Consider the following 26524-nt stretch of genomic DNA (forward strand, 5'->3'; position numbering starts at 1 on the left):
CAGTTGAAAACTTTGGATCCTCAGTTTGGCTGAAAATAGGCACCTAACTTAGGGACCTAAATTTAGGAGCTCAGCTTTTTTTAAATATCGACCCAAAGTTTTTTTTTCCACAGGCAGGCTAGCAGCTGCACCTTCTCCAATTGTTGCAGTCTGTGAAGCACTTATTGCTGGGTTAACAGGAGCTGCAGATGGGTGCCCCCATTAAACTGTAGGTAATCTTGTCAGACTTTGAACTGCAGACAACATATGTTTTACAAGAAAGAAGTATTCGAGGTCAGCTGCTGAATAAGATAATGATCTTCTGGCATTTGGAGGGAAGGGATTACAAAGAGCTGCATGGATGTACTTGAGCCACATGCAGCTCAGGAGCCTCAGGTTACAAACCCCTGTTCTATTGCATTTGAGGATCTAACAGCCTCGTAGTGGAAGTGCTGGAGGTCAAAACAGTAATGGGATTCAAGAAAGCATGGGACAGGTAAAGAGGATCAGATATGAGGATAAAGCCTGATATCAGGTTCTTTATGCTATATTGCATTAGGAAGGGACCTTATCTGCCATCATTTTCTAGATTTCTATGGAAAGGTAGATAATGTATTAAAAGCACAGATACTTTAGAATATTTAACCCAGAAGATTCATCCAGGCAGTTCTTAATTGTTTGTGGGGTGTGTCGGAGAAAAAACAATATCCAGGAAAAATCACTGCTCTGAAGTGCTGATGGAATTACCTCTTTTGGTAATTAAAGACCAAAATAGAGGCATCACATTCAAATACTTTTATAGTTCTACAAGGGACCTTTATATATAAAAATAACCTTGAAATTGAATGGGGAAAAAGTAATAATCTCAAACTTGAGTAAAAATATGTGTATTATATGATAAGAAGACCATTCGGCATCACATTTAGTTTTATATAAAGCTCCTGAATATTTTACATTTATGATTTGCGTGACTTTAACAAATATATGACTGATATGCATAAAGCATCTTCAAAAGAGTGCATACTGTTCTGTTCTCATATTTCCAAGCGCATCATCTTGAAAACAACAATAGTTAGCAAGCTTGGTGAATATGTAAACCAGTACTTAAAGCATATTTTTATCTTTTCTTAAAGCAAACTATCTTGCAGATGAAGACAAAGAGTGCTGCTCTTCCTCCTCTGCTACCTCTTCTGCCTCAGAAGAATCCAAAGGGGATTCCCTTGCATTAAACGAATGTAAAAAAGTAAGGAGCCCTCATCTTCCCTCTCTGTTCCAGGATTTGTTTAGGAATAATTCTGATAGATTAGCATAAAGTAGGGACTCCTTCAGTAGAATGTAAAACAATGTGAGTTTTTGTTTTGTGGGAAATTTTTATTTTGCATGACTGACAATCAGCATTGCTTGCTATATACGGTATATGCATGCTGATGTCCCACAAACAAGATATTGATAACATTTTTTAACAGTCTAGAATTACAAAGTCTGTCACATGTATGTGGTATTGCACATATTTTTAAGGGAAGGATAGCGTCTCTCTTCTTCACTAAGGGGTAGATTTTTAAAAAGAACGCACGGGCGTCCATGAGCACGCGCTACCCAGCGCGCACACATGGATGCGCAATTTTATAACATTTGTGCTCATGTTATAAAATCCCAGTCGGCGTGCGCAAGGGGGGGGTATAATTTAGCAAATTCGCATGGCGACGCATTGTCGGGCTTCCCTAATTCCCTCCCAGTCTGTTCCAATTAAGGAGCAGACTGGGAGGGAACTTCCCTACCCCCCTTCCATAACCTCTCTTCCCCTTCCCCTATTCTACCTGACCCCTATCCCTATCCTAGCGCCCCCCCCCCCCCCTCATTTTTGTAACTTACATTTTGTTTCTGCAAAAGAGCAGGAGCAAGTTGTACGTGCCGGCACAGTGGCAAATGGCTGCCGTACTGGGCGTCTCTAGCTCCGCCCTGCCCCCCCCGGACCACCACGCCCCTTTTAAAATGCGCACGTAATCCATGTTTTTTACATGCGCGAGCCAATAAAAATCTGGCCTTAAGTTTACGAAGGGGGTTTTTTTTATTTGACTTTGTTATCTGTAAAATCGGTAGTTGACATTATAATCTATATAGCAGGTGAAGACTCGGGTTCAAAAGTGACCGAAATAACTAGTACAGAATAGCAAGACTGCTTATAGTAAACAGTGTTCTCCATAAAAAACAAGATGAATTAGCCAAGACGTGTGGATGATGTCATCTGATGGCACCAAATGGACCACTCTCTCTTAGCTCATTGAGCTTTAGCTCTGCTGAGCATGTGCAGGAGTTTGTTTGCAGGTGTTGCCTCATGAGTATCTCAATCGATTTTAGAGCAAGTCTAGCTAGGTAGTAGACTCTCCAGGAAGAGGGACATGTATTTAGCATGGCTAATTCATCCTGCTGTCTGTGGAGAACCCTGTTTATGGTAAACAAACTTGTTTTCTCTGTCAACAAGCAGGGCTGAATTAACCATGATACACGGGGAGTCCCAAGCAGAGGTCTGAAGTGTAGCATTTACTAAATAAGCAACCCAGACCCCACCATGGAGAGTAAACTACTGGATGAACAGGCTTAGCAAATCTGCTTGACCAAATTTACTGTTTCTTGATTAGATTGTCCAGACCAGCGGTTCTCAACCGGTGTGTCGCAACACCCCAGTGTGTCGCCAAGCACCGGCAGGGGTGTCGCGTGGCTCCCGGTCCCTCCCGCTGCTCGTTCTTCCCTGCTGCCGTTGCCGCCGGGCTATCAGCTCGTTCAAGCCCAGCGGGAACGGCAGCGGTGCAAAAAAAAAAAAAAAAGCTGTGGCATCCGCGGCTGGCCTTTTCTTCTTCCCGCACCTGCATTTCCCCCCCCCCCCCCCGGACCCGGAACAGGAAGTGGTGCGCGGGAAGAAGAAAGGCCGTGCCGCGTGATAAACTAGCAGCGGCCACTGCAGCATCGGCCCAGTGGCGTAGCCACGGGTGGGCCTGGGTGGGCAGGTGCCCACCCAACTGGCACCGGAACTGCAAGGCTGTCGCGGGATCCCATCCCCGCGACAGCGAACAAGAGAACCCACGCCTCGCGCGCCATCACCACACACATGGGGAAGTGCTGCTGCGGCCGTATGGCCAACCGGTCTTCCTGTTGGGGGGGAGCGGAAGCGCCGCGCGCAGTTTCCGCTTCCTCCCCCCAATGCAGGAAGATCAGCTGCCTCTCCTGCTGCCACCCGTTCTCCTGCTATCTTCGGGCCAAACGGCCCGCCGAACTTCCTGTTTGGGGGTGGGGGAGCGGAAGCGCCGCGCACAGCTTCCGCTTCCTCTCCCCAATGGAGGAAGATCAGCTGCCTCTCCTGCTGCCACCGGCCTCCTGCTATCTTCGGGCGTCGGGCTGTATGGCCCGCCGATCTTCCTGCTTGGGGGGGGGGAGGGAGGAAGCGGACGTTGTGCGCTGCGCTTCCGCTCCCCCCCCCCCCAACAGGAAGTTCGGCTGGCCGTACGGCCCGACGCCCGAAGATAGCAGGAGGCCGGTGGCAGCAGGAGAGGCAGCTGATCTTCCTGCTTTGGGGGAGAAAGCGGAAGCTGTGCACATGCTTGAATGTGTATGTGTGGATGAGAATGGGAGTGTGTGTGGGTGAAAACTGGAGCCTGGGTGTGTATGTGGGTGAGAATGGAAGCTTGAATATGTGGGTGAATGGGAGCTCGAATGTGTGTATGTGTGGTTGAGAATGGGAGCCTGGGTTTGTGGGTGGGTGAGAATGGGAGCTTGAATGTGTGGATAAGAATGGGTGCTTGAATATGTGTATGTGTGGGTGAGAATAGGACCTTAAATGTGTATATGTATGGATGAGAATGGGAGCTTGAATATGTGTGGGTGAGACTGGGAGCATGGGTGTGGGTGAGAATGGGAGTCTGGGTTTATGTGTGTGGGTGAGAATGGGTGCCTGGATGTGCGCCTGTGTGAGCATAAGAATATAAGCCTGGGGAGGGGTGAGAAAGTGAGAACTTGTATGTGTGTCTGCAGAGAATGTGAGCTTGTGGGGGGGGGGGGGGGAGAGCATATGAGAGTGAGAGCTTGAGTGTGTGAGAGGGAGTCTGTGAGAGAAAGCGTGTATGTGTGTGTGTGTGTGTGTGTGTGTGGAAGGGAAGAAGACAGTAATAGAAGAAAGACACTGAAAAGGAATTAGGAAATGAGCTATAAGGGAAAAAATGGGAAAAAGAGACCAGGACCAACTGATTAGAAAAATACAAAGATCAGACAACAAAGGTAAAAATATATATCTATATTTTGAGATGTTAGCAATTTAAATATAAGCAACACAACCGCTCTCTCAAAATTTATGGACAGGTAGGAGCCGTGTATAAAATCGTAATAATAAGAAGGCTAAAGTACCACAAATCACCGTGAATTATGTTTGTATCATTAAGTAAACCTCATACTTAGGCGTAGATGTGAATGCTATGCTGCATAATTTGGCATTATTTATCAGTAAAAAAACAACTAGTAGACCTGCATGCCTACAGCCCACCCATGTTAACCTTGTGCCCACCCAAAAAATCAATTCTGGCTACGCCACTGCATCAGCCCCCAAGCTATTGCAGCAGACGGTAATCGGGAAAGGAGAGAGCAGCATGAGCCTCCCGCGATCGATGGAATTCTTCCTTCTTGGCCTGCGGGGGCTGGAGGAGCAGCTACCGTTTGTGCTCGGGGGGGGGGGGGGGGGGGAGAGGAAGTGAGTGACAGAAAGAGAGAGAAGCAGCCAGCCAGCCTGTGTGTAAGTGAGAGAATGTATTTGATCGAGAGTATGTGTGTGATTGAGAGAAACTGGTCAGAGAGCTGATGTATGTGTATATGTGAGAGACAATGAAAGTGACTGCTCAAGGAGATGACTGATGTGTATGTGAGAGTGTGAGACAGTCAGGGATGTGTGTGTGTGTGTGTGTGTGTGTGTGTGTGTGAGAGAGAGAGAAAAAGCATGGAAGTGAGAAATCTGGGTATGTGAGAAAGCATGGGAGTAAGAAGCCTGGTGTTGTGGGGGTGTATGTGAAAGAAAGCATGGGAGTGAGAAGCCTGATTATGTGAGAGAGAGCATGGGAGTGGGAAGCCTGTGTGTGTGCATGTATATGAGAGAGACTGGTTGGTAAGGTGACGGTGTGATTGGTGTGTATGTGAATGTGAGAGAGAGAGAATGTGATTCAGGGAATGAGAAGCCTATGCACGTGGAGAGCGAGCATGGAAATGAGAGAGAGACTGGGTGTGTGTGTGTAACAGAGAAAGTGATTATGGGAATGAGCAGCCTGTGCATGTGAAGAGAGTGAGCATGGGAGTGAGAACCTGGGTGTGTGTGAGACACAGCATGGGAGGGAGAAGCCTGTGTATGTAAGACAGAACATGGAAGTGGGAAGCCTGTGTGTGTGTGTATGCATGAGAGAGATCAGGTGACGGGTGTGTGTGAGAGAGAGAGAAAGTGATTATGGGAATGAGAAGCCTGTGCAGGTGAAGAGTGGGCATGGGAGTGAGAAACCTGTGTGTGTGTGAGACACAGCATGGGAGTGAGAAGCCTGTATATCTGAAAGAGAACATGAGAGTGGGAAGCCTATGTGTGTGTGTATATGCATGAGAGAGATCAGGTGACTGGTGTGTGTTTGTGTGTATGTGAGAGAGAGAAAGAAAGTGATTATGGGAATAAGAAGCCTGTGCATGTGAAGAGTGAGCATGGGAGTGAGAAACCTGGGAGTGTGTGAGATACAGCATGGGAGTGAGAAGCCTGTATATCTGAAAGAGAACATGGGAGTGGGAAGCCTGTGTGTGTGTATGCATGAGAGAGATCAGGTGACTGGTGTGTGTATTTGTGAGAGAAAGAAAGTGATTATGGGAATGAGAAGCCTGTGCATGTGGAGAGAACAAGCATGGGAGTGAGAGACTGGTGAGTGTATGTGAGAAAGAGGAAGTGATTATGAGAGTGAGAAGCCCATATATGTAAGTGGAACACGGGAGTGGGAAGCCTGTGTGTGTGTGTATGGCATGAGAGAAACTGTTCAGTAAGGTGACTGGTGTGTTTGTCAAAGACTGGGAGATGATTGGTGTGTGAGAGACAGAAACTGGTCATGGGGGCATGACTGGTATGGTGTGTGTGTGTGAGAGACATGGGCCCTAAGGAAGAGGACCATGAGTATAGAGCTTAGCCACTACTGCTGCTTCTGGTGTGTGCTACAGCCTGCATGGAAGAGGAGTAGGAGAGCTGCTGGAGGGGGTAAGTAAAGGTGGCTTTTTAAGTTTATTTTTCTTGATTGACTGCCATTTTAATTATTTAATATTATGTGATGTGTCTGCTTTTTTTGAAATATTTTATTGGTGTTTGGAGAATTTTTAATAGTTTTTATGAGTTTTTAATTGTTGGATGTTGTTCTGTTCATAGTTGTTGTGAAACATTTATTCTGCTTATTAGTATAGTTTTACAATTATTTCTGTGTGGAGATCTATAGCTGCTTGCTAGTTCTGTTTTCCTAATAAGAGGTGTATTGGTTTTTAGGGCCTGATTTAATATTTGTAGTGTTGCCTTTTCATAGATAGGGTTGCTCCTGTTTGAGTGTATTCCATAATACAGGTGTAACTGTGTGTGGATTAGTTTATGTGCGTTACTACAGATCCTGGGAGTATGTTAGGTCGGTTCTGTGTCTGTTACAGAGATATTTTACTAGCATGTAAGTGTTTTATCAGTCTTATTTGTTGCGTTTTCTCAAGATGACATGCATTGGTGGTAAACTGCTGTCTTTTCATAAGTAGGGCTATTGAGCCTGAAAGTAGAAGGAGTTTGAGTTGCTGTTACTGAGATGACACCAGAACCAGAATATCTTTTTAGTAGAGTGAGTTGAATGGGGAATGTCATAATTCTGCTTTACATCCATTATTGTGGATCAGGGGGGTTCCCGTGGATGCAAACTGTACATTTACATCTAGCCCTGTGACGATCATGGGTCAGTGTGACACGCATGTGAGAACCATCTGTCAGGTGTGTCCCGACAGAAAAAAGGTTGAGAACCACTGCGTTAGAGAATAGCCACTGCCATTAGCAATGGTAACATGGAATAGACTTAGTTTTTGAGTACTTGCCAGGTTCTTATGGCCTGGATTGGCCACTGTTGGAAACAGGATGCTGGGCTTGATGGACTCTTGGTCTGACCCGGTATGGCATTTTCTTATGTTCTTATGTTCTTAAGCTCTTCACGCCACACTTGTTGCTGCTTTGACACTCTTGACAGCTTTGGAGGTTCATGCCATTGTTGTTGATGTCCTTTGTCCTACTTTTGGAGCCTTGAGGTGTTTCAGCCACTCTTGATGCTATTTTGCTCCTCTGATGGTGCCCTGCAAAACTCCTGCCACTACTGATATTCCTTGCCTCATTGTGGGTTAGTGCATTCCTCATGCCACCTTTGGTGCAACATTGACATATTCTTGATGCAGATGATTGCCTTCACATTCTGATGAGGTATACTCACCAGTTTTATTAAAAATTATTAGAGAAACCCAATTTAGGAGCCAAAAATAGTCTGCATTGCTTCTTCCCCCATTGACGATAATGATAAACAAAGGAACAAATGATAAACAAATGATAAACTGAGTGAATGACTATGATCTAGCAAACAAGTGAATGAACCAAAAATATTTTTGACTCTGCACATGCCAAGTAGGCATACACATTTTTTCATATTTTAACCTTTATGAATTTTAACCACAGATTACAGTACATATTATGCCATCTTCTAAAATAGTCATTACTACAGACAACCAAAAGACTGAAGTCAATATGCATCATTTGTTATCTTTTTTGTACACAGTCTTTCCAGTAAAGAAAGTCCTAATTCTGATGTCTAGACTTTGGTATTCCATAACTCTAATTAGAAAGCATCAGTGGCTCATCTTGAATGTAGGCACATATGGGGCAAGTGATTCATTCATTTGAGACTGAATTTTCTCTCCAAAAAATAAAAATAGCTTCTGCAACTACATAATGAGAGATTTGTTTTGGTCATATGCTTGAATAGTTGGAGAGGTCATGGAATATGCAGAGAAGCCTTCTGTTAATGTCACTATACTCTTTTGTCTCTCCACAAGGCAGAATGGACAAAAAAAAAAAAAGCTTCTGTACCATAGCCAACTCTCAAATGACTTTTTTAGTTAATTAAAATTATTTTAATAGGAAAATACTCACGAGACAAAGTCTTTCCAGAGACATCCTGTTGAGCTGTACAGAGATAAGAAACAATAGCACAGTATAGTTAAAATGTGCCTTTAATAAGACTAAAACATATTTACTGTACCTAAATGTAACTTGCCTTGAGCTATCAATAAAATGGTGTGAGCTAAACACACAAAGAAAAAAAATATATAGGTTCTTATTTAGAGCTGTTTACTGCCAATGCTAAACCAATGAGTGAATTTATATCTGGCGCCAACTCTGTTAGTGCCTGAACACAAGACAGATTTAGAACAGGTTGCAAATTGCAACCTTGTTGCAGTTCACTTCTTAGCTCTGCATCTTTATTTAAATATGACATCAAGGTAGAGAAATGCTAAATAGTTAATGTAATATATTCTGATTGAGCTGCTGTATAGCCAATCTGTATCATGAAATTTACAAGCATATTATACTGCAAGTAAGGGTTGTTAGAGGTACTGAATCTGTTAGAGGTACTGAATTGCATTTTTAAAAAGCAGAGGCAAGTTGGGTGCACTGGAGCTGAATCAGGAAGCTAAGTCAAAAGCAGAGAGAGCAGAAGAGGTGGCTGCAATGATAGTGATTTTTTTAGGATGGGTAAGAAAGATCACAGTGAACAAAGGAGAGACACAGAAGACATCATAAAAGTATTTTTGGATTGATGATGAATCATTTTGTCTGTGAGAGGAGAAAATGATTGAAGGGTACAGATTTGCCTCTCACTTATAGCCCTATTCACAAAGATACATAGGGATGGTAACTTTGAAACAGCCGTGCGGACACACATGTTCATGCATATGCCAGCTCGCGCCAAAGGACATGGTCATATTATAATATATGCACCTATATGCGTACATAGTATAAAATAGGCAGTACACACATACATGTGGGTACAATTTTATATGGATGCGTGCATTTGCGCGCAAATGCGCCTCTACCACATAAGTGGGGCATTTTGTAGACATGTGCTGATGCAATTACCAATTTCCCCTGTCCATTCCCAGTTCGCCCAGATGAAGGACAGGACTTCCTAACCCCACTAGGCTAATTAGCCTCCCTTTCATTCTGTGAGTCCCAACTCTTAAACTCCCGCTTACGTGTTCAGCTTTTTTTTTGGTTTTAGAACTTGCACGGCATCCATGGCAGAAGTAAAGTTACGTGCTAGGGGACCCCGGCGAGTGCTTGTGTGCATAAATGTTTATGCACTGGTTTCATTCATAAATCCTGGAACAGCCATGCCCTGCCCAGACAACACCCACCCCGTCCCTTTCTTCAAGAAAAAAATTGTGTGTATGTACCAGGAGATACATGAGTATGCAGGCATCTTTTAAAATCCGGACGGCGCACACAGGCCCAGTTTCTGCACGTATCTCCCTGCTTTGACATGTACCAGGCTTTTAAAACTCATCACGAAGGGTTCATGCACTGACGTCCACATTATTAATGAACAGGCAACATTGAAAATAATGGAGTCTGCTGTCAATAAATGCACATTTTGGCATGTTAGTTCTTAGTGCACCTTTGTGAATAGGGGTGTTAATTCTGGAATTGTTAAATTAAAATTTACCTATAGCCTAGCACAAGTGAAACTGACATCTCAAAACTCTGGTGTCCCTTCTCGCATTTTGCCTAGAGTCCACAAACTTTTAAAAGATACTAAAAGAATGACTTTACTCTGCTTTTATAAATAGCACCACAGAAAAATTTAACAGCTGCAATTGTGCCTCAGCTACTTCCCATATAATTAATTTGCACCTGGTTTGTAAATAGTCTTGGTGTAAGTTTTAATACCAGGGCTCATTAAGGCACTGTTTAGTGCTATCTCAGGGCACTTTTACACTTGTCACTGTAAATGAGCACCACAGTCTTAAATCTTACACATGGATTGCAAACATCTTTAGGAAGATTCTTAAACACTACTGAAAAGGGCCAAAAAAATCCACTTCACCTGTGATTTCACCATTACAGATGGCCTGTCCTTGACACTACTATATCCCTGGAAACAGCCACAGTCAGACACTTGCAGTAAAACAATTCATTTACTTTTTACATATAGCCTGTTCATCCACAGAAAGCAACACTGTTCCATTCCCTGCAATACCAGGTCTTTCAGGAAGTTCAATCAGAAGAGTCAGATACAGGTTGATCCAAATCCTAGGGGGAAAACATCTTTTCTATCACTGTCCAAGCTGTTAAGTTTACATGGATTGCCCCAGACTGTATACATGGTTGGCCTCCACCTAAGTGTTAGCCCTCAGATTATCGAGACCCTCCTCAATCAAGCCATTGCCTCTTAGGACATCTTCCTAGTCCTCTGAAGGCTACCTCCTTGGCAGTCTGCTCCCTTGATCTATTGAGTCTAATCAGTTCTAGGCATGTACATTAGTTTAAAATGAAATAGAAAAATGAAACAGAAAGGGGCAAATTATTTTCTTTTTGGGGGCCCTGAAACAACTTGAGGGGGCCCCATGAATTAAATGAATCCTATTCATTTCATTCATTTGACATTCACTGATTTTTATTGGCCTTTATAATTAATGGACTCATAGAAATCATAGGAAGAGCAACAGGTATACAATTAGAAATTGATACAAAATGTAAAACAGGCAGTAAGGAGTCCTGAGTAGGATGGTCATATTGTCAAGGAGACAACAGGGATGATGTATCTCAGTAAAGCAAATTTCCAATTGGACCTCTTGCAGAGCACCAAATATAGTGACCTGATCTTGAAGACTGAACATGTCAGAGTTTTGCTGTGCATGTATTCTGAAAACACTGGGGCAGATTTTAAAAGCCTTATGCGCACCGAGCCTATTTTGCCTAGGCCCGGCGACACGCGCAAACCCCGGGACGGGCGTATCTCCCGGGGCTTGAAAAAAGGGGTGGTGGTGTGGGCGGTCTGGGGCAGGGCAGAGGGTGTGGCCAGAGGCCTCCGTAGAGCCTCAGGCCAGGGGATCGCACGCCGGCACTTGGCCGGCGCGTGCAACCTACGCCTGCCCAGAGGCAGGCACAACTTGCCAAACGTTGGGGGCGGGGTTAGGTAGGGCTGGGGGGTGGGTTAGGGAGGGGGAGGTGGGAGGGGTGGAAGGAAAGTTCCCTCTGAGACCGCTCCTTTTGCAGCAATGAAGACACATCAGGCAGGATTCGTGGTGAAGCGTGCTCCCGGGAAGGTCACCTCCCCTCCTCCTTCCCTGGGGCTCCTTTTATTGTACATAATTCCATAGCATAGCATAGCATGCAGATTTGTCATCACATCATTGGTTCTTTGCAAATACATATATCATTCATTGGCTGTTACAGCGTCATACCATAAATGTCCTTCCTGGCCCTTTGCTGACTACGCGTAAGCTGGCAGGCCGGGAGGGGAAAGGTCATAAACTGGACATTGAAGCAGTTTAAGATGTGTTAAACTAGCTGACTAAGTGTAAGAGGAAGTAGGCAACAGTTTGAGCTCTATTCCTGGTGCAGGCATGTCTGGTGCAAGTAGATTGTCAGACAGATTTCCTGTCTCAGCTAGTGGCAGGCTAAAGCTTACACAATTCTGCTGCCTTCAATGTAGGCCCGAGAAAGGGGAAGTTGGATGTGTTGATAGAGTTTAACCCCTGACATACTCTTTCAGCTCTCAGGAGCCAAGCTCACAATCCCACAGCTCCGATTTTGGAGCAGCCTCGGAGGGAACAGGGAAAGCCATCAGGACTCCCCTAGGGCTCGGCGCACGCAAGGTGCACAAGTGTGCACCCCCTAGGTTTACTTTCCCAATCAATTTTTTTTTCTGCTGCCCATTTTACAGTCTGTCTCTGTGCCAGTCAGTCACACAAAAGTGGAAAGCAGTGAGGTAGCGCTGTGTCTGAAGCTGTGTTTCAGATCAGGCTTGTATTGCTTACTGATCCTTTTTATTTTGTTTTGTGGTAAATGGAAACAAACTGTTGAGTTGCTTGCAGAGCTGGTACTGATTTTGTCTCTGCCTGGGCAGTGGGTAGTAGACATTGCTGGCAGTGAGCACAAGGGGAGCATTGAGGGCAGAGTGGAGCCTGAATCATACCAGGCTGTATTGGGAACCTGTAAATGTTAGAGAACAAGTGCCAGCAGTGTGTCACTCAGTGCAGCAGTGTCTCTGTGTTGCCCACACACATACATCAGCATGGCACTGGCATAGTCAGTGGGCATTGCAATATCATTTCAAAATATTAAATAATTTTAATCCTCATATCCCAGTGACAGAATCTATACTGTCAGGGATAGGGAAAGGAAAAACAGCAAGAACCGAAAAGTAGTGCTGAATTAGGATGCTATTGACACTTTGGGAGCCAGTTTGCCACTTGACATGCCAAGACATTGCTTGTGTCCTCTTTTGGAACCTTGTGGTGTTCTTCCCATACATGCTTTCTTCTTGGTTTGTTGTACTGGGCTGTTTTGTCTCCAGAAAAAACATTTGGAAAAAGTCATTAAAAGACATTTGTTTCACTACCAGGGCACAGAGGCACCTGTAACTTCTATAGTTCTTCCTTTCCTCCTAAAATCTCAAGAAACAAATCGGAAGCCGATCAATAATGCCGAAAAGCAGGACAGACTGTAGTGATCGGTGTAATCAGGATTCTTTATTGGTGTTAGCCCGACTCTGGCCGAGTTTTGCTCACGCAGGAGCTGCCTCAGGGGCTACTGTACCAATGGTTGCTTGAATGATCTTATATGAATAATATGAGAACTTCACATTATATTAATTGGAATTATGGTAAGTTGACTCAACGTAGAGACAGTAACTTTGCAAATCAGAGTGTGATTGATGTTTAAAAAAAAAAAAAAAAAAATGAACGCCACTCTTAATTGATATGTGAAGTTCTCATATTATTCATATAAGATCATTCAAGCAACCATTGGTACAGTAGCCCCTGAGGCAGCTCCTGTGTGAGCGAAACTCGGCCAGAGTCGGGCTAACACCAATAAAGAATCCTGATTACACCGATCACTACAGTTTGTCCTCCTAAAATGTCAGCCTGGTTCTCCTACCCCCCCATTGAGAATGATTGATTATACTGGGGTATTTCTTTCCAAAAATCCCTTATTCTGCAGGACAAAATAGAAGCATAAGTTAAAAAAAAATGCTCAAGATGAATCATTTTGCTGTTCTGAATGTGATAAGTTAGAGTAGTGTGAGATATTTCATGCAAAACCAGAAAATCAGGAGATGGAACAGCCTGAGGTCAGCTAAATAATGAGGGAAATGGTTTATAAATAAAGCAGTCGTGAGGAAACCACACCACATTCATTAGATAAACCATTGCCTTGAATGTGATATAATTTTCATTTGCAAAGCCCATTCTATAAGAAAATCTAAACTCCACCCTGCACCTTGGGGTCTTTATGCCACTCAGCTTTACTTCCATGCCCAGGCCTTAGAATTCTCTTTGCCACACTGCCTTGATGTCAGACCCCAGACCTAACACCATGCTAATTGGGGCGGGGAGGGGGGGGAGGGGGGTCAGTGTTGCTTTGCACCTCTCATGGTGCTTTGGAATCTTCAAGCCATTTTTTTGTGCTGCTTGGCCCCTGTCTCAGTGCCTACATTGGAGGATTTACTGTCACCTTTTCTGCTCTGTTCCGCCTTCATGCTGCCTGAGGATACTAATTGCTACTTGAGATGCCATCAAGCGGTCATGGCACTGTTGCTGGTAAACTCTTCAAGAGTCTTGGGGTATTCTTCACACTTTTTTTGCTTCTTTAGTCTTTCACATGAATTTGATGAAATTCTGCCATGCTGGTACCCCTTTATTTATTTATTTTTATTTAACAACATTTCTATACCGGTATTCGTGTGAACATCATATCGGTTTACATAAAACAAAAGATAGAAATTACATCGAACAAGGTAGGGGGGGGAACTGGGACAGGGAGGGAAGATAACTAGGGGGTGAGGCAGAGAGAGGTTAAAGTTAACAACTAAGGCATAACAATGAGGTCAACAACAAATGCAAGGTAATTAAATAGTTAAATAGTAAACTGAGAGTGCGTTACAGATAGGTAGACAAGGCAAGGCAAGGTGATCATATCCGAGTCAAAGCAGAAGGGGGGGGGGGGGGAGAGGCTGGAGTGGGTCCTATTCTGGGTATGCCTGTTTAAATAGCCAGGTCTTTAATTTATTTTTTTTTAATTTTTGGGGCAGGGCTCAAGACGGAGGTTTGGAGGTAGTTTGTTCCAACAGGTGGGGCCCGCAATAGACAAGGCTCTGTCTCTTGTTGAGGAAAGGTGTGCTTTTTTGAGCGAGGATATTTGGAGCATACCCAAACGATTGGTTCGAGTGGGGTGGCTAGGTTGAGCGAGAGTGAAAGGTTCGCCTAGCCAGTTAGAGTTATGTGAATAGATGGATTTGTGAATGATGGTCAGTGTTTTGTGGAGGATACGGGAGGGAACGGGGAGCCAGTGTAGGTCTTTAAGGATAGGGGTGATGTGGTCTGATTTGCATGCATGGGCGATGATTCTTGCTGCCGTGTTCTGCAGCATTTGTAGGGGTCTGATGGTAGTGTAGGGGAGGCCAAGGAGGAGGGAATTACAGTAGTCGAGTCTAGATATGAGGGTTGACTGAATGACAGTGCAGAGATCTTGGGAGTGGAGAAGGGGTTTAAGCTTTTTCATGACATTGAGTTTAAAAAATCCTTCCTTCAGTACTTTGTTAATGTGTTTTTTAAAGTTTAGGGATTGGTCAATTTGGACTCCTAGGTCTCGTGCGCAGAGTTGAGTGGCAATGGAGTTGAAAGCGGGGTCATTTGCAAGTGCCGGCTTCAGGATTTGATAGTTGGTTATGAGTAGTAGCTCTGTTTTTGAGGAATTCAGGGCTAGTTGGAGGGTTGAGAGGAGGTTGTTTATCGAGTTGAGGCATTTGTCCCAGAAATTGAGGGTGTCTGTTAAGGAGCTTTGTATAGGGATGATGATTTGTACGTCATCGGCGTAGATGAAAAATTTGAGCGCCAGATTGGTTAGGAGGTGGCAGAGGGGAAGGAGGTAAATATTAAATAGAGTAGATGAGAGGGAAGAGCCTTGTGGGACTCCTTGAGAAAAGGGGTGGTGGGGGGACTCTGCATTGCCGATTTTAACAGAAAATTTTCTGTTGGCTAGGTATGAGGCGAACCAGAGCAGGGCTGTACCAGAGATGCCAATTTCGGCGAGGTGGGAAAGCATGAGGTTGTGACTGATGGCATCGAATGTGGCGGAGATGTCAAGGAGTGCCAGAATGTAGCTTTGTCCTTGGCCCATGCCTAAGAGAAGGGTGTCTGAGAGGGCAAGGAGGAGGATTTCCGTGTTTAGATTTTTTCGAAAGCCAAACTGGGATGGGTGGAGGATATTGTTATCATCAAGGTAGTCCATGAGTTGAGTATTAACCACTTTTTCCATAATTTTGGCGATAAATGGAAGATTGGAAATGGGGCGGTAGTTCGAAGGGTCTTGGGGGTCCAGAGAGGGTTTTTTGATGAGGGGTTTGACAATTGCATGTTTCAGAGAGTCTGGGACTAAGCCCGAGGTTAGGGAACAATTGATAATGTCAGCTAAAGGTTTCGCTATGGCGTTGGGAATAGATAAGAGCGTTCTTGTGGGGATGGTGTCAGTGGGGTGAGAAGCTGGTTTAAGTTTTTTTAGGATCGATTCTATTTCCTTTGAAGAGGTAAGGTCAAGGGAGCTAAGATTGGTGTTGGTAGTGGTGGAGGTGATGGGTACGGAAAGGGGGTTGTTGGGGAATCTACGAAGGATGTTTGCTATTTTATTGTGGAAAAATGAGGGAAGCTCTTCACTTTTTTGGGGGGCTTCCTTGTCAGGGATGCTGGGGGGTGTAGGTTTCGTAAGGTCAGAGACAAAGGAGAATAGAGCTTTGGGGTTGTACATGTAATTGTGTATTTTGGCTGCAAAGAAATCTCGTTTCGCATTGAGAGTGGCAAGTCTGTAGGTGTGTAGGGAGGATTTGTATATGGCCGCTAGATGCGGGGAGGGGTTTTTGCGCCAGTTTCTTTCTTTCATACAGAGATTGGTTTTCATAGTTTTGAGTTCAGGTGTGTACCAAGGGGGGTTTTTTGGGGTACAATGTGTTTCTTGGCTGATAAGGGGACATAGTTCATTGGCTATGTTAAGGGTGAGATTGTTCCAGGAGCTGAGGGCAGCTTCTGGGGAGGAACAGTTGAGATTCGGGAGGGATATGGAGAGGGCTGTTATGAGGTCCTCAGAAGTGCAGGGTTTTCTGTAGGTGAAAGTATGTCTGGGGCTGGTGTTTCTAGGTTTTAGGCTGTTTATGGATAGATGGGTGTTGATGAGGACATGATCTGACCATGGTACGGGGGTGCAGGCAGGTGAGTTAGGTGCGGAGATGCTAGAGTTGATGAATATGAGGTCTAGAATATGACTGGCTTTGTGAGTGGGGTTTGCAATGATTTGTCTAAAGCCAATGGCTTGGAGCAAGTTGAGGAAGGTGTCGCATGAGGGGGATAGGTGGGTGGAGTCTACATGGAGGTTAAAATCTTCGAGTATGACTGCTGGGATTTCAATGTTTATGTTTTCTGAAATGAATTCTATTTACATATAGCTTATAATATTGAATCATGTATCTGAATAACTGCGGCACCCTCTGGTTAAAGTACAATCCATTTTGAATTTATTTATGTGCCTATTTGTAAACCGTTGTGATGGTATATCACTAAATGATGGTATATCACTAAATGATGGTATATCACTAAATGATGGTATAGAAAAGTTTTTAAATAAATAAATAAATAATGGTGATGGGTCGTGCTCTAGTAGGCCTGGGGGTGTGTAGACCAGACAGATTTGGATTTCGGGTGATTTGAAGAGGCCCAGTTCATCTTTGGGAGGGTTTTTTATACTTATGTGTCTGAGATTGAAGTGCTTTCTTGCAGCAAGGACTGTGGACTACTCATGCCTCTTTTTGTGCCACTATCCAGTCTCATCAGTATTTCCAGATACCTTAGAGTTTTTATCCTCTTCTGTTGAACTTTTCTCACAAGTTTTAAGACAATTGATTAGAAAACTCCTATTCTGGAGCACTAGGGATGTGAATCGTGTGCCCGATCGTCTTAACGATCAAAATCATCTGGCAGGAGAAGAAAATTGTGTTTGGCACGATTTTTTAGTAAAAAATTCGGTTTTTCCGATTAGTGCGCACTAACGGGAGTTAGTGCGCGCTAACGGGAGTTAGTGCGCGCTAACAGGGAGTTAGTGCGCGCTAACCATTGTTAGTGCGCGCTAACCATTGTTAGTGCGCGCTAACAGAAAATGATACAATTTGACACTTTTCAGGGCAGTTAAGGTCAGTTTAGGAATGAATATGTATTCCTATTGGCTGCCCTCTTATTTATTGATGTTACCAAGGTTCCCACTGGCAATATATGGGGGATGGGAAATGGAAACGGTTGGTAGCTTGACAAAAAAAGTAATGTGATCAGTCAATGTGACTAGAACTTGTGCCCTATCCCTGATACCGGGAGTGTTGTGATCTTCCTGCATGCAGTGCCATATCCCTGATACCGGGAGTGTTGTGATCTTCCTGCACGCAGTGCCCTATCCCTGTTACTGGGGGTGTTGTGATCTTCCTGCACACAGTACCCTATCCCTGATACCGGGAGTGTTGTGATCTTCCTGCATGCAGTGCCCTATCCCTGATACCGGGGGTGTTGTGATCTTCCTGCACTCAGTGCCATATCCCTGATACCGGGAGTGTTGTGATCTTCCTGCACACAGTGCCCTACCCTGATACCGGGAGTATTGTGATCTTCCTGCATGCAGTGCCCTAACCCTGATACCGGGGGTGTTGTGATCTTCCTGCATGCAGTGCCCTATCCCTGATACCGGGGGTGTTGTGATCTTCCTGCACGCAGTGCCATATCCCTGATACTGGGAGTGTTGTGATCTTCCTGCACGCAGTGCCCTATCCCTTATACCGGGGGTGTTGTGATCTTCCTGCATGCAGTGCCCTATCCCTGATACTGGGGGTGTTGTGATCTTCCTGCATGCAGTGCCCTATCCCTGATACTGGGAGTGTTGTGATCTTCCTGCATGCAGTGCCCTGTGCAGGATCTCGAGAGCTGTGATCTTCTTCCTTGCAATGCTCTATCCCTGATACCGGGAGTGTTGTGATCCTCCTGCATGCAGTGCCCTATCCCTGATACCGGGAGTGTTGTGATCTTCCTGCATGCAGTGCCCTATCCCTGATACCGGGGATGTTGTGATCTTCCTGCACTCAGTGCCCTATCCCTGATACCGGGGGTGTTGTGATCTTCCTGCACACAGTGCCCTATCCCTGATACCGGGAGTGATGTGATCTTCCTCTCTGCACTGCCCTGTGCAGGATCTCGAGAGCTGTGATCTTCTAACTTGCAATGCCCTATCCCTGATACCAGGAGTGTTGTGATCTTCCTGCATACAGTGCCCTATCCCTGATACCGGGAGTGATGTGATCTTCCTCTCTGCACTGCCCTGTGCAGGATCTCGAGAGCTGTGATCTTCTAACTTGCAAAGCCCTATCCCTGATACCGGGAGTATTGTGATCTTCCTGCATGCAGTGCCCTATCCCTGATACCCGTTACTGCACGCTAACAAAAAAAACAATTTTTCATGATAAATCAGGGAAATTTCTATTGTATCGCACTCTTTACCGATTAATGACGGTTTAAACCTTATCGGGACAATAATCTAAATAGTTGAAAAACGATTCACATCCCTAATGCTTTCTACTTGCTATACCTTAGTAGCCTCTTTAGTTAAGAAGTATATAAGAAGTATATAAACATGTTAACATTTCACTTGGTCTTCACTTCTTTTTTAACTCCACTAGGCTGAGTTGTAAGTTTGGATGCACAACATTAAGTTAAGTTTCGTAAAAGTTGCACACAACAAAATTTTTGCGCACATAGCATGTCAGAAATTAGAGGGAACATTGCTCCCAGCTGAGCGCGTTTCTTAAGTGCCAATCAGGGGATCCACTCAAACTTAAACCATGGGCCAGGATAGACTCTCCTGCAAGTCATCAGCTTCCCCTTCACATTAGGGCATGGCAGAAGGGACGTAGCGAGTTCAAGGACCTCTCTCCCTTTATGCAGCTGTTATTTCAAATATGGGAAAAGTGGAAAACTAGACTGGTAGGAGATAAAGGGGTATATCATTTAACATCCTTTCTGTATGACAAATCATTTCCACCGGGTACTGAACCAAGATAATTTGAAAAGAATTTGAAAAGAAGTTGGCTGTAGAGGCAAAAACTCACAGTAAAAACTTTTTTAAATATATCCGAAGCAGAAAGCCTGTGAGGGAGTCAGTTGGACCGTTAGATGATCGAGGGGTTAAAGGGGCACTTAGAGAAGATAAGGCCATCGCGGAAAGATTAAATGATTTCTTTGTTTCGGTGTTTACTGAAGAGGATGTTGGGGAGGTACCCGTAATGGTGAAGGTTTTCATGGGTAATGATTCAGATGGACTGAATCAAATCACGGTGAACCTAGAAGATGTGGTAGGCCTGATTGACAAACTGAAGAGTAGTAAATCACCTGGACCGGATGGTATACACCCCAGAGTTCTGATGGAACTAAAAAATGAAATTTCAGACCTATTAGTAAAAATTTGTAACTTATCATTAAAATCATCCATTGTACCTGAAGACTGGAGGATATCAAATGTAACCCCAATATTTAAAAAGGGCTCCAGGGGCGATCCGGGAAACTACAGACAGGTTAGCCTGAATTCAGTGCCAGGAAAAATAGTGGAAAGTGTTCTAAACATCAAAATCACAGAACATATAGAAAGACATGGTTTAATGGAACAGTCAGCATGGCTTTACCCAGGGCAAGTCTTGCCTCACAAATCTGCTTCACTTTTTTGAAGGAGTTAATAAACATGTGGATAAAGGTGAACCGGTAGATAAAGTATACTTGGATTTTCAGAAGGCGTTTGACAAAGTTCCTCATGAGAGGCTTCTAGGAAAAGTAAAAAGTCATGGGATAGGTGGCGATGTCCTTTCATGGATTGCAAACTGGCTAAAAGACAGGAAACAGAGAGTAGGATTAAATGGGCAATTTTCTCAGTGGAAGGGAGTGGATAGTGGAGTGCCTCAGGGATCTGTATTGGGACCCTTACTGTTCAATATATTTATAAATGATCTGGAAAGAAATACGACGAGTGAGATAATCAAATTTGCAGATGACACAAAATTGTTCAGAGTAGTTAAATCACAAGCAGATTGTGATAAATTGTAGGAAGACCTTGTGAGACTGTAAAATTGGGCATCCAAATGGCAGATGAAATTTAATGTGGATAAGTGCAAGGTGATGCATATAGGGAAAAATAACCCATGCTATAATTACACAATGTTGGGTTCCATATTAGGTGCTACAACCCAAGAAAGAGATCTAGGTGTCATAGTGGATAACACATTGAAATTGTCGGTGCAGTGTGCTGCGGCAGTCAAAAAAGCAAACAGAATGTTAGGAATTATTAGAAAAGGAATGGTGAATAAAACGGAAAATGTCATAATGCCTCTGTATCGCTCCATGGTGAGACCGCACCTTGAATACTGTGTACAATTCTGGTTGCCGCATCTCAAAAAAGATATAATTGCGATGGAGAAGGTACAGAGAAGGGCTACCAAAATGATAAGGGGAATGGAACAAATCCCCTATGAGGAAAGACTAAAGAGTTTAGGACTTTTCAGCTTGGAGAAGAGATGACTGAGGGGGGATATGATAGAGGTTTTTAAAATAATGAGAGGTCTAGAACGGGTAGATGTGAATCGGTTATTTACTCTTTCGAATAGTAGAAAGACTAGGGGGCATTCCATGAAGTTAGCATGGGGCACATTTAAAACTAATCGGAGAAAGTTCTTTTTTACTCAATGCACAATTAAACTCTGGAATTTGTTGCCAGAGGATGTGGTTAGTGCAGTTAGTATAGCTGTGTTTAAAAAAGGATTGGATAAGTTCTTGGAGGAGAAGTCCATTACCTGCTATTAAGTTCACTTAGAGAATAGCCACTGCCATTAGCAATGGTTACATGGAATAGACTTAGGGGCGGATTTTCAGAGCCCTGCTCGCCTAAATCTGTCCAAATCTGGGCGGATTTAGGCGAGCAGGGCCCTGCGCGCCGGTGAGCCTATTTTACATAGGCCTACCGGCGCGCGCAGAGCCCCGGGACTCGCGTAAGTCCCGGGGTTCTCCGAGGGGGGCGTGTCGGGGGGCGGGCCCGGTCGTCGCGGCGTTTAGGGGGCGTGTCGGCAGCGTTTTGGGGGCGGGTACGGGGGCGTGGCTACGGCCCGGGGTGGTCCGGGGGCGTGGCCGCCCCCAGGTCGCGTCCCGGCGCACCAGAGGCCCGCTGGCGCACGGGGATTTACGCCTCCCTCTGGGAGGCGTAAATCCCTCGACAAAGGTAAGGGGGGGGGTTTAGACAGGGCCGGGCGGGTGGGTTAGGTAGGGGAAGGGAGGGGAAGGTGAGGGGAGGGCAAAAGGAAGTTCCCTCCGAGGCCGCTCCGATTTCGGAGCGGCCTCGGAGGGAACGGGGGTAGGCTGCGCGGCTCGGCGCGCGCCGGCTATACGAAATCGATAGCCTTGTGCGCGCCGATCCAGGTTTTTAGCAGATACGCACGGCTCCGCGTGTATCTACTAAAATCCAGCTTACTTTTGCTTGCGCCTGATGCGCCAGCAAAAGTAGGCCAATTCGCGCTATTTGAAAATCTACCCCTTAGTTTTTGGGTACTTGCCAGGTTCTTATGGCCTGGATTGGCCACTGTTGGAAACAGGATGCTGTGCTTGATGGACCCTTGGTCTGACCCAGTATGGCATGTTCTTATGTTCTTAAGTGTAGTTACCAGATGGGGAACTCAAGGCCTCTATAAATGGGAACAATTGTGGGATAGACAGAAACGTTTACCCTTTTCAGATTTACAGCGCCTCTACTGCTGGAAAGGGTGCGGACAAATTGGGACTTTCCTGCACATGTGGTGGGATTGTCCGAAGGTGTCAGAGTTGTGGGAGGATGTCCGAGACTTTATTCACCAGGCGGCAGGATTAACTATACCTGCAGATCCAAAGTATGTTTATTACTAGCTCTAAACCTGTGTTAAGATGGATACAACAGGTCTTCTCTGCTGCCACATGCCAAATTGCTCTCTGGTGGCGCAAGGCTGACGCGCCATCCTTGACCCACTTTCTGTCCTGGTTGGAAACAGTATTTTATATGGGGAGGTTAACAGCTATCAGATGTGACTGCTTTCATAGTTTTGAAAAAGTGTGGCAGCCTTGCCTAACCTGGAAAGAGAGGGGCCAGTCAAACACCGTGGGCTAGAGATACGTAGCATGCCTTGCCACGCTGCTCACTAACTCCTCTGATCGTGGTTCCTTGGGACGTTATCTTTGAGGAAGCGGGGTCTCTGCACGTTGAGAAAGGGTTATCATTTGTTGTTGTGTTCTGGTAACACACAGCTCTTAATCTTATTCTTCTGTCCACCTTTAGTGGCTGGGTTTGCAGTTTAACGGGGGGGGGGGGGAAGAAATAGGGGGAAAAAATATTTGAACCCGGGTTGTAGACTAAATGGAAAAATTGACCCAGCGTCCCTTTTTTTATCATACACTACTTTATTGCATTCAGTTTTAGCAATCCACCTCCTCATTGTTGTAATGTACCGTACGTTCTTTTACACTTTGCTCTCACTCTTACTTATCGGTTATCCATGATGCACGACAGGTTTACATGCAGGACATGTATTACGTTAATACTATTTGCTGATTATATCATGTTGTCTTATCAATAAAGGACAAAGGGAAGGGCATCCTGGATGGAAGTGGCCTGGGAGCGGGACACGTGAGAAAGTGAATAGGGAGCATCTTTCATGGGAATGGGAGGTTAGAGCAGAAGGGGTGAAAGTGAGGGAAGGCTCACATGGAGACAGGGGCAAGAGGAAGTATGGGAGGGGTAAGAGGAGTGGGGGCAGGGGAGCCGAGGGATCAGCACATGGAAGGGAACAGGGTGTTGTTAAGTGGAGGAGGAGAACGCTTGGGATAGGAGGGGTTGCAAATGAGGGAGGGAAAGGGGTGAGGTCACTCAGTCCTCTTGATGGCTCATTTCTTAATTTGATCTGTTAAAGAAAGGTTCAGACTTTAAAATGTGTAAGGCCCAATGCACATCGCCATTATATACAGTTAGGACAATAATGAAAGCCATTTCCGGGGGTAAAGCGCTCTTTTATCCACAGAAATGGGCTGTTTGATTATTGTCCATTCTCTACACCAGTAAAAGTAGGAGCATACAAAAAGGCATGCTTTCCCTGTGTAATTTTGCAAATATTTCTGGTTTGGGGTTAGGACAGAGTAGGGAACTATATGCAGAGTTTTCCCTTAAAGTGCCCAAACAAAAAGCAAGCAGGGGTATTGTTTTTCTTTCTAATTTCATCTTTATTGAATCAGTAGATGCAGAATAACACACGTTAGTATCAAAAGCAGCCATAGCAACATATTGGCTAATTAAACAACCATTATGACCCATCTTTTCAACAGTTCCCCCTGTCCCAGACACCCCCTAAACACATACAGCCATTCAAAGCCACAAACACACACAGTGACATCTCTTCTTCCACCTCCTCGGGATAAAACATTCATAGCAGAAGCACAGCAAGAGCTGCTCCCCCTTACATTCAGAGGTTAAACTTTAACTCACTCGAGGGTCCCAGCAAGCCCTGCAGAGGCCTTGCCTGCTCCTGCACTTGTGCCTCTCTCCTGACAACCTCCCACCCACCCCCATCAACTGAGTTTCCACTTGGATCTGGGGCAAGTCTGTATCACCTGCTCCTTCATGAGGGTTTTCTGGGGACAGTGTGACCCCCAAACATGGGGTTTCTCAGTACCCAGAAAAATAAAGACTGTTCATCCAAAAAATACAAGAATCACGGAGCAACTCACTTACCTAGGATACAGAGTGCTAAACCAGAGCTTGTTATGAAGGTAGAACAGTGAACATAAAGGATTTTAAATAAACTGCAGAACAACATGCAGGGGACGAAGAAAAGGAATTTCACAGTAACGCCAACTGGTTTTTAAACCAGAGGATGTGGTTAGTGCAGTTAGTGTAGCTGGGTTCAAAAAAGGTTTGGATAAGTTATTGGGGGAGAAGTCCATTAACTGCTATTAAACAAGTTTACTTATGGAATAGCCACTGCTATTAATTGCATCAGTAGCATGGGATCTTCTTGGTATTTGAGTACTTGCCAGGTTCTTGTGGCCTGGTTTGGCCTCTGTTGGAAACAGGATGCTGGGCTTGATGGACCCTTGGTCTGACCCAGCATGGCAATTTCTTCTGTTCTGCAGAGCTGAATGCTGCATCTGTCTCAGTCGGCTGTGAGAGTATTAAGATCAGCTCAGACTGTACTCCTGGCTGCGGCTGCTTAACATTGGGCTACAGAGCTGAGACTGTCTCTGGTACCACTTGCTCTGTCAGCTTTAAAAACTCTATCTGTCTGTCCTTGTCAGCTCACAGCTCTGTCTCTCTCAGGGACATTCAGCAGCAGTATCCGTCCTCAGCTTGTATTGACTCTGGGACACCCCCCCCCCCCCCAGGTCAGCTCCAGGTGCTGGTGTCTATAGGGGGCTGGGGTGCATGGTTATACTGCTGCTGCTGTCCAGCTCAAGATCAGAAAAAAAAGATTTAAAAAAAGGGAATTTTACATGGTAGACAAATAATATTACACCCAAATTGTGGAAAGGTGAGCAAACACATTCAATGAAAGGAGAGAGCAGGGGTGTGGCAAAAGAAACTTGCAAATGGGCCAAAAACCTAGCAACGTAGATCAATACAATAAAAAGAAGGCAAGGCTGCATTGAAAATATATACATAGCAAATTTTATTTAACAATGTCAAATCAAACAAATAATATTAAGCATTAAACTGTAGGGATATGCAGGCAAAATGTTTTCGTTGAAACGTTGATACGTTGAAGGTGAGGGTCGATTCCATTCAATATGGAAGTATGGAGAAATCCATAAGTTGTGGATCTGTCCATACGTTTAAACCCCCACCGTCCTTAATCTCCCCCCCAAGACTTACTTTAAACCCCCACCGTCCTTAATCTCCCCCCCCAAGACTTACCAAAACTCCCTGGTGGTTCAGCGGGGAGTCAGGAAGCCATCCCTGCGCTCCTTTGCGATTTCCATACGGCGCCGATAGCCTGTGTCACAGGGGCTGCTGTGCCATTGGTCAGCCCCTGTCACATGGTCACGGCACCATCTTGTGCTTCTACCACGTGAGAGGTAGGTCATGTGGCAGGAGGTTGCTCCGGGACCCCCGTTGGACCGAACCGGAACGTTTGGCCAGCTTGGGGGGGCCTCCTGACCCCCCCAAGCTGGCCAAAAGTTCCGGTTGGGTCCAATGGGGGTCCGGGAGCGGAGGCGCGGAGGAGCACGCGACGCCGACGTCACGCCGACGTCACGTGCTCCTCCGCGCCTCCGCTCCGGGACCCCCGCTGGACCCAACCGGAACTTTTGGCCAGCTTGGGGGGGCTCCTGCCCCCCCCCCAAGCTGGCCAAAAGTTCCGGTTGGGTCCAACGGGGGTCCCGGAGCGGAGGCACGGAGAGCACGTGACGCCGACGTCACGTGCTCTCCGTGAACCGGAACTTTTGGCCAGCTTGGGGGGGGGGGGCAGGAGCCCCCCCCCCAAGCTGGCCAAAAGTTCCGGTTCGGTCCAGCGGGGGTCCGGGAGCGGAGGCGCGGAGGAGCACGTGAGACAGCATGGGAGTGAGAAGACTGTATATGTAAGATAGAACATGGGAGTGGGAAGCCTGTGTGTGTGTGCGCATGAGAGAGAGAGAGACTGTTCAGGAAGGTGACTGGTGTATATGTAAGAGAAAGACTGGTCGGGAGATGATTGGTGTGTGAAAGACAGAAACTGGTCATGGGGGTGTAACTGGTATGTGTGTGTGTGAGAGACAGAGAGACTGGTCGTGGGCGCTAAGGAAGAGGGCCATGAGTACAGAGCTTCAGCCACTACTGCTTCTGTTGTGTGCTACTGGCCTGCATGGAAGAGGAGTAGGAGAGCTGCTGGAGGGGGTTAGTAAAGGTGACTTTTTAAGTTTATTTTTCTTGATTGACTGGCATTTTAATTACTGAATATTATGTGATGTGTCTGCTGTTTTGAAATATTTTATTGGTGTTTGGAGAATTTTAAATAATTTTTATGAGTTTTAAATTGTTGGATATTATTCTGTTCATAGTTGTTGTGAAACATTTATTCTGCTTATTAGTATAATTATACAATTATTTCTGTGTTGGGATCTATAGCTGCTTGGCTAGTTCTGTTTT

At 45.2% G+C, this 26524-nt stretch overlaps 1 protein-coding gene across 1 annotated transcript in view; it reads left to right on the forward strand.

The window, feature by feature from the left end:
* Positions 1 to 26524, forward strand: part of MIER2 (MIER family member 2) — a 257039-nt gene that overhangs the window by 93264 nt on the left and 137251 nt on the right. Inside the window, exon 5 of the mRNA XM_029613549.1 lies at positions 1113 to 1222. Within this exon, the coding sequence (XP_029469409.1) occupies positions 1113 to 1222 (110 nt within the window). The remainder of the gene's footprint in view (positions 1 to 1112; positions 1223 to 26524) is intronic.

Source organism: Rhinatrema bivittatum, chromosome 8 (assembly GCF_901001135.1).
Source record: "Rhinatrema bivittatum chromosome 8, aRhiBiv1.1, whole genome shotgun sequence".
Lineage (NCBI taxonomy): Eukaryota > Metazoa > Chordata > Amphibia > Gymnophiona > Rhinatrematidae > Rhinatrema > Rhinatrema bivittatum.